Consider the following 13,626-nt stretch of genomic DNA (forward strand, 5'->3'; position numbering starts at 1 on the left):
GTGGAGGTGCCACAGCCCACAGTTCCTTAATGTGAACCTTCGCAGATAGGAAAGGGTTTCAGAATCCAGCCTTCACCAGATTTCAGATGGGTAATACAGGGCATGCAATGTCTGTTACATAACACGCTGCAGTGCCGGGGCCACATTCTGTAACCAGTCTCTTTAATGATGCTGTTGTGAGATGCGCGCAAAGTGAAAATGCTAACACTCCCCCTGCAGCTCTAGTCCGTTCTGCAGCAGACTGGGTCAGGTCAAGTCATGCTTTGCTGCCAGCTGAGCGAGGAAAAATCAGGTGCCAGAGATTTGGGTTTTGCAAATTCTAGGAAAAGGATAGCAGCTAGGCACTGTCGTCTGCATTAGGGTTGCTGAGAGTCAGAGAGAGGAGGCCACGGGTGAAGGTCACCAGGAAGTCAGCAACGGAGCCAGGGTGTGGACCCAGGCAGTGGGATCTGAGTGTGAGCTTTAAGGCCAGAGCGCCACAGGAAGAGTATCCTGGCAGTGAGTGTCTGGGAGGATTGTGTCCAGGGGCTGGAGCCACAGCAGCTCCAAATACTCTTGGACACTCTGGACCCGGGGCCTGGGGGCACCTGCTGCCCTCAGAGGCAGCGTAGGTCAAGATTCTGTGAACCAGAATTCTTAAGGACTATTCTTGTCCTCTGGGAAGGCCAAGGCACAACCTGGAGTCAACCAGCAGTTGCCTCTGCAGAGTTGACTGGCCCTCCACGCCCGCCACAGGCTTAGAAACCATTTTCCGTGGCCAGCCCTCTCTGGGTTAGGATACGGGAGACCTTCAAGGCCTTGAGCACTTGGGAGAACGTGATGCAAAGCCCACTCCCAATCCTAAAGTGCTGCCTCTGTGTGTCTGGGTCAGCTGGGCTAACTGGCTCCCCAACCCAAGATCAAACCTTGACATGCGGTTGATTAAGTCACACAGATCTTATAATATTCAGAACTGAGTCTTTAGACCTTTAGGCTGCTAACATTGACCCACCAGGTTAGGCAAGTAAGAGGTTGTATGGATCTGAGTGTAGGGCTGAGAGGTAAAAGGAATTACTTAGCAAAATGTTTCGGGATGTTTCAGGAGGCAACATAGATGTCTTTTTTCCATTTGAAGGAAAACCCATCAAATTTTGTACAGAAAAACAGCCAGTTGAGCCAACTGGCTAGTGGGTTTCTATTCCAACACTACTGACCAAAAACAACAGAAAAAACATATTCAAAGGAAAGAGCCACGCTAAGCAAATTCAAAAGAGATTTAATAGGCACTATCTTTCCCAATGCGGAAAAGCATAGGCCTATTGAAAATTTTCAATTTAGCTATTTTTAGTTGCACGAGACACAAAGACTATATAATCCTCATAAAGATGTCAGCTGGCCCCAGCCTTCCCCAGGCACCTGCAAGCACGATTCATTGGACTGATGACAAAGCATCTGCATACGGAAAGCATCATACATCTTTCATATGTTACAATAAACTGTTATCAGTGCAGCAGACAGTGCTTTTACCGGTAGGTGGCATGGACCCTGGGGAGTCCCATTGGCTAAAGTATAAAACAATGGCAACATATGTGAGATCCGCTCTTGCTTACCTTGGGCACAGCCTCAATGTTATAGTAGACATTTCGGGCGGTCGCTGGTGGAAAGCTCCCCGGATGCTCTGTCCACCCTTCCCAGGTTGGGGGTCTCCAGTTCTAGAGGCTCCAGACAAAATCGGGAAAGGCCAGAGGTTTATGAATTGCTTTCGTTTTGTTAAACCACTGACCAAAGAACCAAAAAGTGAAAAACAGGTGGGTGTTGGGGAATAGATGACTTGTAGAATATTCTAGTAACTTCCGCCTGGATTATCCAGGTCCTGGTGCTGAAGACACTGGACACCTGCATTAGGATTCAGGTAGGAGCGAGTGGGTTGTGGCTCGCAGCGAACCCAGGCTCTGTGCTCACTTGGGCAGGCAGCTCCCTCTCTCAGGGGTCCCCAGAACGCAGCATCTGGGACCAGCAAAGGGCACAGCCTTGAGGGAGACGTCAGGATGTGGGGACAGTGAGGGCACCTCAGTGAGTGGACCCAGCTGAGGTGAATGTGACTCTGAAAGTCCTCAGGGAGGAGCCAGGGTAGTTGAGGGACATACACCCCAGGGCCTGGGTGCAGCGGACAAACTTGCAGGTCTTCTCTCCCTGAGAGCCTGGCGGCCTCTTGCTATCACTCTGGGACTCACCTGGTGTCTGCAGTGTGCCTAGCAGGCATTCTCATGGTTCTATTTGGGTGCAGGATGGACAGATCTGGGAAGAGCGTGGGTGACACTGCGCCCCCTGGTGGTGGATGGAGGGGACACTGTGGCTGAAAGGCAGTCCTCGGGAGGTGCCCTGTGCAGGTGACAGGGACCAATAACCCACAGGCAACAGGTTGGCCACATAGAGCCAACACAGCATAGAAAAACTAAGGGTGTGTTGTCCTTCACCAGATTTTCACTAAGTCCAGCTTCATGAGCATTACTCAAATGTCTTTATTCCCTGAAAGTCTGGAAACTTTTTTTGTACCACGTTTTACCAAGACATGATGAACATCTGTAATTTCTTTTGGTTGTTTCTCAGACATTACAAAGGTCTTAGTTATGTTACCTTGATGTCCCTCGAGCCAATCACATATTAGAGACAGAAATCCACGTCCACTCATTTTTTCTACATCTTGTATTTATAACTCAAGGAAAATAGCCCAAAGATGCTACTTAACACAAACAAAAATATGTAAAAGAGGGCTATTTCATGACTATCAAAAGATCATATTTTATTCCTTTGGCACAAATCCTTTATTTCTTTGGTTAAACCATTTTCTTTACAAGGTCTCCAAAATACAGTAATTTTGAGCAGTGATTGGAAGCAGTAAATGCGTTCTCACTTTGTTCATGGGGCACAGCCAGGCTGTAGGCAGGGATCCTCCACTGGTTAAGGAGCATGGAAAACATGTTCTCAAGTAACCCCATAGACCAGAAATCATGCCATACTTGAAACAAACAAGCAGACTTGTACAAGCCTTTAAAAAAAAATTGCTTCTGCTAGTGCATTCAGGTGATGTCCAAAAACCCGATTGTAATCCATAAGATCTTTGATGCAAAATAAGCTGTACTTCCTGGGGGGGAGTGTCCTGGTGGCCGTGACATTTCACAGGAAGGTCCTGTGATTGCTTGAAGTTTGGAATTGGTCAGGGGCCTTTCATTTTGCTTTTCTGTCCTCATCCGAGTGCGTTGAGCTGTTGAGTAGCGTGCTCTCTTCCAAAGTAGCGTCACTTGTGATGCTGTCTTCCCAGAGTTCAACGTGTTCCACATGATTGCCGTGGGGCTGAGCAGCTCCATCTTGGGCTGCCTCCTTACGCTACTCGTCTACACCTACTGCCAGCGGTACCAGCAGCAGTCCCATGACGCCACCGTCATCCACCCTGTCGCTCCTGCCCCTCTCAACACCAGCATAACTAACCATATTAACAAACTGGACAAGTACGACTCCGTGGAAGCCATCAAGGTAAGGGATCGGCAGACAGATGGCCAAGCAGCACCCCGGGGGCGGTGGCTTGAGTGAAGGAGGGGAGGGGAAGGTAATAGGTGTGCTTTATGATGAGCTGCCTTTTCAGCTTTCCTTTGCCTGAAAAAAAAGGTGGCATCTTATATGGGGAAGTGGGTTAGAAACAGGACACAGAAGCGGCAACAAATAAAATGCTGGAAAACACTGAGTCATTGGCCACTGTCCAGTTCTGCCTCCACGGTGCCTTCCACGTTCAAAGAGAGGTCTTGTCAAAGAGAAGAGCTCCAGGCCGAGGACCTGTACTTGCCAGACAGTGGTAACGAGGACCGGGGTTGGGTAATCCGATGTACAGGTTCATTGCTGGAATCACCCCGATGGGATCCTGAGAAAAACTGTCACATTATTATAAAAATTATCTTCAAATAATTTGTATGCATAATGAAGTCTCTTCAGCTTTGCATGCTGCAAAAGTGCTATGTGGCTGGTGTGGGGTGAAGTGTTCTGTTAGATTTTCCCAGCGGGTGATTAATTCAGTGATCCACCCAGAAATAGAGGCCAGTTCTAAGGAACGAAGAAAGAGTGGAAAGGGCATCCGCTTTGGACCAGAAAGAGCTGAGTTCATGAGTCACCAACTGAGTAAACTTAATGCTAGTCATTCACAGTCACCGAGCCTCCATTTTCTCCTATGTCTTGACTAGTGCCTGACAAAATAAATGTGGTCTTTATTTGAGGCATTGTGCATCAGGTTTTGGAATACAAGTTAGTTACTTCTTTGAACCTCAGTTTCTTCGTCTTTAAAATGGGTATAGCAATATGTACTGTCATATCTTTGTTGCACGGTTTAAATGAGATAACATACAGGAGGTCGGGGGCATAACTGGAAGGACATCAAGGACTCTTGTCTACTTCACCCAGTGTGCCCTACCACCCATGTGAAGGAACGGAATTCTCATTTTGATATTCCTGTTAAGTTGGTGGTTCCCCTGGGCATTTTTAGGGAGCACGTGGAGACTCTTTCTCTGCTATGATCTCCTTTGAAATTCCTTTGATTTCCTTCCCGTGTGGGAATATGGAACATCTTTAGCACTTACAACTTCAGGTGATTGAAAGGGCTTGTGTCCTGGGATCCACAGTGCCCTCTCTTATTTCCTTCCTACCACGAGGCCCCCTTCTCTAGCACTTGGACAGAGACAGAGCCAGCTGACTTTTACCCATGGGCCTTGCTTACCCCCAGGATCCAGAACCCTTCAGCACCTTATAGTAATCACGTGCTAGGGCTGGGGAATGAAGCACCAGGCACTAATAACACGCCCCTCACAATGTCTCAGAGTGGAGATCCCGGAGTATGAGAAGGAACAGGAGCTCCTTTTATGAGCAAGAACCTTCCAAACAAGCCTTCAGAACCCAAGAAAGGGGCTCCTCTAAATGTGATTCCAACCTATCAACTTGTGTGTCACTCCAGGTGTCTCAAGATAATTTAGCTGGTCTTCTGTTCTCACTTAAGATCCAGTAGCCACTCGAGATAATGAGAAATTTCATTTCTACGAGGGCAGCAGGGTAGCGCTGAGGATCCTTCTGGAACTTTCTTCTGATACCTTGCCCAGACCAGTCCAGGACAGTTGGCCTCTGCCGACCATCCTGCATCTTTATTTCAGTTTTTTCAATATTTGCACTCCACCTGGCATAGTTTAGCATTTTGGAAGTATAGGTGCCTTTAATGACTTAATAAGGAAGGGCATCTGTGTCAGAAGTGGCTACAGGAGCCTGTGTTAGGGGGCCCATAGCTGGTGTGTCAAATTAAGAATATGCGTACTCTGACCTGTGGAGTGAGGAGGCACAGGCCACCCCCATGGGATCGGCAGGCAGCTCCCTCTGCAGCCGAGCTCCCACTTTGGGGAAGTGGAAACCCCAGGCTTGTTTTGACTGAAGGCACAGTTTCAATACACTCGCCCAAAAGAAGTCAAGTCCCATGGTTTATTACTTACACATCCCAGGAGCCTGGGGAAGGGCAGTCCCCCGTCCCAGGTCAGCAGTGAGCAGGAGACAGAGAGAGGGTAGCAGGCACCTGTTACTCACAAGGTGGTTGGGGCAGACGTCACTGACTTTTTGCAGGCTCAGCTCAAGGCAGGAACTTATGGCAGGAGCTCTGGTCCTCTTGTAGGCGTGCACACCCTGGCTGGGTCTGAGCAGGGTTGTCGTGCTGGCAAATGCCCAGAGGGTGACTCAGAATGGCTGTTTCCTCGTCTCATGCTCAACAAGTGTAGAGAATGACGAGCAACGAAGTCATTTGAAATTGCATGCATCTACTTCAAAATCTCTTTTCCACCTACGTATCCATGATAATTAGAATGCTGCTTAAAGAGTTACACAACATTCAAAGTGTCGATTTGAAGTCACTAGAGTTTAAGGTTTTTTGAAGGTTTGGAATACTCCAAATCTATTTATCAAAAACCACCAGCTTCATTCTAGTTACGAGGCAGGTTTTCAGGAAGGCAAATAACGTGAGGAAGCAAATAAGTGAGAAAACACCTTTTAAGACAATGGAACCTTAGCAGGGAGTTCATATTCAGCATAGTCGTGCGCTCATTATATTCTTTTTTTTTTTTTTTTCTGAAATACTGCCCATGGAGTATTCTTAAATCTTTTCCTTAATCATTTTCCTTTTTACAGGCATTTAACAAAAACAACTTGATCCTAGAGGAAAGAAACAAATACTTCAACCCGCATCTCACTGGGAAAACCTATTCTAATGCCTACTTTACAGATCTCAACAATTACGATGAGTACTAATAGTTGTTATATTTTTGGCTTCTTGTAATTCCCCAGTTCCTCAAGGCCTGTGCTCCATGACTGCCCATGTTTCCAAGACTTCAGAGTTGAAGTTTGGATACATTTCAAGTGCATTTCAAGCCATGAGTTTCCCATTGCTACCAAAAACAGACATCCTTAAAAGCAACACAGATCTAAATATGATGTCGTGAAAATCTGGTCTCAATGCTTGATCATTGTTGAGTGAGCCATGGTGTGAGGCTTTGTTTTGTTTTGTTTTACTGTGTTCAGTCCATTTTTTTTCTAACAAGTCACTTGTTTTCTTGAGCTTTTTACTAAATGTACCACCCACATGGGAAGAAGTCTTTAGAAATAGGAATGTCTTCCTGCTCTGGGGCATAAATCTTTATGATGTTTTAATCCAACAAAAGAGACACTTCAGCTGAGAGTCCCCGTTCTCCATAAGGCGTGTTAGGTCTGTAAGTATTTGATGAAACGAAGAATACGAATGTGGCCATAGAGTTCTGCACCCTGGATCCCCTGTCTTCCCAACCTGAATAATTCTGTGGAATCCGTGGAAGCGACTTGTGTGTTTGGACTTGGAACGGTTCTTGCCTGGGGGAAGGGCAGGGATTCACCCCGGCTTGTATCTGCGGAGGTGATGGCGTGAGGTATGACACACGCTTTCCCCGGTCTTAATGCAGTTACTGTGTTATCCCTGGTGGAGGTGCACTCACAGACCAGAGCCACAGACACAAGGAAGGGTCCAGCGTTCCGTGCGATGCTACGAGGCTAGCCATAGTCTCCCTCCTGGATTTCACAGCATTCCAGGGAGCTCCTTGCCATGCGGTTGGTCTGGAAGCCCCGCCCCTGTCCAGTCCATAGTAGCATCCTGAAGAGACGACCCGTAAAACCAGCACTTGCTCAACATTTGGATAGACGCCACACCTTCTGTGTCCCCGCAAAGAAAAAATCTTAAACATTCATGACACCAATGGGGGAAAGCATTAAAAATACTGGAATGTAATGGGAACCGACTTTTTTATTTTTTATTTTTTATTTTTTTTATCTTCCATGTTATGGAAAGGATTGAAAGAAGTGACCTTTAATGAAAGGCAACTTTCTAATTTCTATCTCCCGATAGAACTAGTGTATGGCCATCATCCCCTTCCCAGAGCATTACTGATGTGTAAAGCTGGCTTTCTTCACCCCCGCGCTGTAAATAGCAAAGTGCCCCCCAAGCTGTTGTTTGCTGCCTCCGGGTCAGGTGAGGAGGAGACATCCAGTTCTGGTGCCTTTGGGTTCTGTCTCAGTGCTGCCTTCCTACCTGCCCCCTCCCGCTTCTCCCTGCATGGAGGCAACGGCATTTCAAGATGTACCTTGAGAAAGCAGGGATGTGAGGTTTTTAATGATCCCTGTGGTTCTGAGCATTGATCACTGCTAAGCATTCCAGAGTGTTATAATACTATTCATAGAGGTGTCCAGAAAGGAAAAAAAAAAAAAAAAGCGAGATAAATTACTCATAAGCAACTGATAAATAATACATGGCAGTTGGCTGACTAGTCTTCGAAAGTAAGAACAAGATTGAAACTGTTCATCTGATGCCTAAGTGGTCAGTAAAATGTGTTCTTTTTGCTCAATGAACCTTCCGGTTTCCGAAGATACATAGCACGGGCGTTGAGGAGCACAGACTTATTAGCACACATGTTTTTATCCTACCCCATGTAAAGAAACAATCTCAGAAAGTGTTGGGGGAAAAAAAAATCCCATGTTTACTAATGAATATTGTTGCATTGAAAATACTCCCATGTACCCAGGCTTCCAGAAGCTACTGTACTAAAATTCAATTTTAAATGGCAGGTGGTCTCAGAGAGGCCTGGTAGATTGCAAGCGAATGGTGTTCTGGGTCTTTCTGGTGGGGAGTTCATGTGGCCTCTCCTGCATTGTTGTCTGCTGTTTGAGACGACTCTGTCTGGACGCACAGAGCCAAAGTCCACACTCAGGAGGTGAAATTCAGTCTGATGGTTTCCTCTTTGTTCCAGAGCTAGATTTTCAACTGGTGTTATCACTTTTCTATAAGAAAAACGCCTTCACCATGAAGCATGTTATAGTTGTTTTTTGAATCCCTCCCCCGAGTGTTTTCTAAGCTTAAAAGGTCATTTTATTTCCCTAAGGAAAGAGGATACTAATTTCAAGAAAGCCTCAGTGGACCTGATTGGAAATGCTTTCTCAATGCTGTCGAGGCTGGACTTCAGTCAGTGTCATGCTGTGGCCCGTGACAGCATCCACCTTCCACACCGAACTGTCATGTTGGCGATTACCTACATCCTGGATTTATCACTGCAAAGCAAGGCCCTCGTTTTTGTTCCCGGACACTCCCCTCAAAGACAGATTATTCTGGCTTCTCTTTCTCTCTGTCTCTCTCCTCTGTCTCTCTCGCATTCTTCTTATTTCACAGAGTTTCAATTGGTTTAGAATCATTTCAAATATAGTCGAAGTATTGTCCTCAGCTATGGAGTAACTTGCTTTTCTAGCTTTCATGTGTCTGTGCCTCCCCTCACACCTCCTGTGTTGCGTGAGCCCAGGTGGGTGTTTACGGTGGTGTTTACCACTTCCCCTGGGACCTCCTCCCTAAGGAGCCTCCCTGGGGGCTGAGTGTGGGATTCCCTCTCTGTGGGTTCTGTTGTAAGTTTCTGAATGACCGTTTCCTTCTGTCTTTTTCTTTTCCTTCCTTCCTTCCCTCCTTCCTTCCTTCCTTCCTTCCTTCCTTCCTTCCTTCCTTCCTTCTTTCCTTCCAAGCAGCACAGACAGAGACTAATATTTTAAAGCTGCACCCCCTCTGAACCTAACCTCAAATGACACTAATCCCAGTTTAATCTCTAGGATTATTTCTGGATAGGGTTGAAGCTTGGCTGGTTTTCATTAGGACACTGGCTTTTAGTCTCACATTCAAATTCTTTGGAAGGGAGTCCCAGGGGCGGTGCTGCTCAGGGTCCTTTCTCCAGAGGGGACTGTCACCAGGGGGCTGCATCCTCCCGAAGGAAGGACCGCACAGCAGGGCCCTTCCCCAGGCCTCGCGGGGTGGGGGGGGTGGGGGGGGGGTGGGTGGGTGGGTGGAGGTGAGGAGCCCCGGGCCTGTGTCACCCTGAGTCACAGGACTGGGACTTCGGAGGAGTCTGGGGCCGGGTGGGTTCTGCCCCACGGAGGCCCCGCGGTCACCGGACTGGGCGCTGCCCCGCACGTTTGCCCCCCTCGCCGGGGACCCGTTTCCGTGGGGGCCCCTGAGCCCCCACCTCCGGGGGCGCCCCAAGCCTGCTCACCCCCGGCGCTGCCTCGCGTGCAGGGCAGGTGCAGGGGTGGCCGGCGGGGACAGCGGGGTGCCCCTGCCCCGGGGGGAGCCCGGTCCCCGGGAAGGGGCCGCCCGCGTGCCCAGGGGGACCGGGGTCTGGCCCCACTGCCTCGAGAGCCGATGCCAAAGAGAAGAGGAGGTGGGAAAGGGCAGGAAGTAAGGGGGTGTGGGATGATGGGGAGGCGGCGGCTACGGGCCGAGTGGGAGGGACGGTCCCGGATGGGGAGCCCGGACCCGCCGGCTCTGTGGGTCTGAAGCCAGGACCCTGGGGGGATCCACTGCGCAGACAGCAGGGCGTTCCGCCCCGGGCGCCCTCGTGTCCTGCTCTGTCAGCACAAGGGTGAGGCCGTGGGGGCCCCCGGCCCACGAGGGTGCGCGTTTGCACCCCAGGCTGCGGTGGCACTGGCGGGGCAGAGCCTTCCAAGCTGTGACAGAGTCCCAACGGGGGATGCCGCGTCCCCAGGGCCACCTGCTGGGGTACACGCGGGTGAAACTGAAGATCAGAGGAGACTTTATTTGAAGTCTGTAGGAGTCTGCACTCAGCTAGTCATGTTGTCCAAATACCTGTTTGATGCACAAAGTGCAGCTTTGCTAGTGCTTGAATTCACACGTATCTTTATGCTTCTCTATGATAATCACTTGCTCTCCGAATAAACCGCGAACATTTCCCCAGCACTGTCACACCACCTCCGGCAGGAAGTCTTTTACACTCCAGTGGGGTTTTCTTGTGTGGCATTTGGGGGCAACTCCAAATTTCGCGTTTCTGTCTCAAAAGAAGGCTCTGGGGCACCTCCCCAGGGGCAGCAGGTACCAGCGGTGGATCCAGTGAAGTGCTTCTGCCTCAAAGCAGCCGTGCTCCACAGAAGAGGATTGTCCCTAAGCCTCCAGCTCCAATAATCAATGTTCATGAAGGTGGGGACTAAAATGATTACCTTGAATCAACTCATATGCAAACTCTCTGCTGTGCTTTCCAGGATAGGATGGGGCAAAGTGGAATTCTCAGACCGCGTTGGCTTACCCCATGCCTCCATCCCTTCTAATGTCTCCATTATGTCATGATAATTCTTGTTGACCTGGTGATAATACGTTGACACAATATTGCAAGTTTGATTACCTATGATTATCAGAAACTAGAAAGCCATTCTGAGCCCTTGCTTCTCTCAATGGGAATGAAATGGAAGAACATAAAGTAACAGTCACTTTGGCCTGAGAAATGCACAAAAAGAAATGCCAGTCATTGCACGGTGTATCCCCGTGTGAGAGAAAAGATTTGGAGGCCAGGAGCCATGGTGGAATTTATTTCAGCTGCTCTCCCCTATTGAGGTCATTAATAACTGATTTAAAGATGCTCTGTAACTCTACAAATGCCGACTCGAGGTATTCATGTTATCTGTTTTGATAGCCTGATAAAACACAGGGAAATACGTTGTTGGAATCCTTGCTTTTCTCTTTTGGAAACTGACAAGTAATGAACAAGATGCATTGTTGAATTATTGGCAGGAATTTCTGTAATGACTATTCTATACTCCTTTTTTATGGACTATATTAAGGGTGTGTTATACATGTTTTGGGAAGTAGATGAATCAAAGTTTTTTCATATGTCATATGTCACATTATCAAAAATTTGGTCTATATTACAAAAGCATCAGGAACAGGGATTGTTTTCTCTTGAAAATATAGCTTATGCCGCACAGGGACTTAGAACATCATCAAAACCCAAAGCGGAGCCTGACAGCATGTTCATTTCCTAGCGTAAGCTGTCTCATAGTATTTGCAAAAGATCGTATTAGTTCTGCCACAGAAAGCAATCAAGCTTATTACCCATGACCAGAGTCAGAATCCATTTTTGTTCAAGCAAACAGGTTTTACTGTATTGACATGATGAGGATAACTAGTCAAGGACATTTAAAAACCTGAAAGGAGCAAAGGAGAGGTGGAAAACCATGCTGTGGCGTTTCTTAAACCACCATGTTGGGCTGGCAATACCATCCACTCCATCTGTTCATATTCAGTAAGAAATCTGAGGCCAGTAGTTTGACCACAACCCTATTATTTTTTAGCTTTGGTTGAAAGGCCAAGTGGCCCAAATGTTAGGTGAACGGTGGTTCAAATGGTAGTTCAAAACAGTTCAAATGCTACACAAATACAGGCTGGGAGCCCAATCTGGATTCTGGAAAATCCAAACAGTCCTTCTGTCATGTCACTAAGAAGAGAGCATTGTTAGCCATCCTCCGTAAGTGCAGAGAGTTTCATTTTCTCTATACAAAGTTGCCAGTGCCTTGTTTAAGATGGTGATTTGTCCTCCCATCTGGATATTGTTGGTTCCAATTCAAAGCAGAGGACTGACTGGCTACACTCTGAAGAAAATCATTCTTACCTGTCTCTTTGAACTCAGGAATAGAAAATGACCAAGGAGCACATCCTAGTCGGGTGTCATGTCTGCCCCCACTGGGTAGGGCATGTAGCACCGGAACAGGTGCAGAAGTGTGCTCAGAGTTCAGGTTAATCTGGTCTCAGCCTTCCAGAAACTGACATCACCTTAATTTTACATCTTCCGTGAAAACACCTTAGTGTTTGGTCTGTAGTGGGGATGCCGATGTGGTGTCTATAGAAGTTAGGGTTTTTGTTACTGACCCCTTTCAGGCAAGTCCAAGGTACAGGAAAATCAGGCTCGTGGCAGCTGGCACAGATACCGTGAGTGGAGTGAGAACCACCTAGAACATTGTGTGTGTGTGTTTTAAGGCAATTTCAAAACTGCTTCACAAGTTCACAAAGTTGTCACCCTTAATTTGGGTTAAGAAAGTTAACAGTGTTTTCTCTGCTGAAGGTGTTTTCTCTTATACCATGACTGTTGGCCAAAATCAAACTTTAACTTCTGCACTTTGAAGGAAAGCACAGTGTGAACCTTCAACCCAGGCACCTACAGTCACCACTGAAACTCTACATCATCTGCAAAGAAAATGCACAAACTTGCTCCCTTGTAGGATTCTTCAAAAGCGTATAACGAAGCTTGCGTGTTACGCCCCTTGATGTGACTTTTGAAGACGTTATGAAATGTTAAATGCCTCATTCTGTGTGAATTTGCTGTTGCTGTTTTGTGATACAAAATAAACTTCCTTGGGATTGTTTTGCTTTTTTTCACTGAACCTTCTCCAACCAAAGCCAACTTCAGCCCTTGGTAAACTTGCAGATAGTTACTGACCTTAAAATTAGTTTTTAAAAGACCATATGTATGAATCATAATGGAGCTTTGTAGATGAGACAGTGTTGCCTTTCCCTTCCCTTGAATGAGAAAACGGAGTTTTGATTGCCCAGTTGGAATCCTCATGGATTGCAGATCTGTCTTCACTTTCTTGGGTGCCACCTCCCCCTTTTTTTTAGTCCTTACATTTGGTTTTTCAAGGTTTCTTTTGAAACCTTGTCATTAGAAATGTGTAATACAAATTTCCAATAGTCTTCACTTTTATGTTTTCTGTTCATCAGTTTGTTGGTCTTAAATGCTCACTGGAGAGAGCTGTCCGGCGCTGTATCCAAGAATGTTGTTTAATGACACCTGACAGGTGCATTGCGTTCAAGAGTCAGTTTGAGACACTGATTGTGGCACCCCAGGCCGGCAGCTCATCCGTTGCTGCATTTGGGTCAACTATGGAAAATGTTGAGAAGGGGCAGTCGGGGGGGGGGCAGGTGTTACCCACCAATCAGCAGAAACCAACTCACACCTCCTCCAAGTCCCAACGCTGAGGAAAGCAAACATATTTATAAGAAAATGAGCTGTTATTCCAGAAGGGAGAATGCCGTGCTCACTCACTGCTCTCGGTGAATTGCCAGTTTCTACGATCCAACCCAATTCATTATATTTTTTCAAACAAATTCAGGAAGAATGACCCTGAGTGTTGCTCAGAGTGCCATCTTTCCTTCCATAGCATCCCCTCCCTCCCATCTCTACCTGCCAACACTTTGGGGGACGAAATAAGAGAATCCCGATTATGTACAGT

At 47.2% G+C, this 13,626-nt stretch overlaps 1 protein-coding gene across 5 annotated transcripts in view; it reads left to right on the plus strand.

Moving 5' to 3' along the window:
• The window catches only part of SEMA5A (semaphorin 5A), a 472,280-nt gene extending 463,489 nt beyond the window's left edge, over window positions 1-8,791 (plus strand). For all 5 annotated transcript variants that reach the window (XM_053202211.1, XM_053202205.1, XM_053202198.1 and 2 more), the window contains 2 exons: window positions 3,302-3,513; window positions 6,184-8,791. In XM_053202211.1, the coding sequence (XP_053058186.1) occupies window positions 3,302-3,513; window positions 6,184-6,303 (332 nt within the window). In that variant the 3' untranslated portion in view covers window positions 6,304-8,791. The remainder of the gene's footprint in view (window positions 1-3,301; window positions 3,514-6,183) is intronic.
• Window positions 8,792-13,626: the final 4,835 nt, after the last annotated feature.

This window comes from Acinonyx jubatus, chromosome A1 (genome assembly GCF_027475565.1).
Source record: "Acinonyx jubatus isolate Ajub_Pintada_27869175 chromosome A1, VMU_Ajub_asm_v1.0, whole genome shotgun sequence".
NCBI classification, from domain to species: domain Eukaryota; kingdom Metazoa; phylum Chordata; class Mammalia; order Carnivora; family Felidae; genus Acinonyx; species Acinonyx jubatus.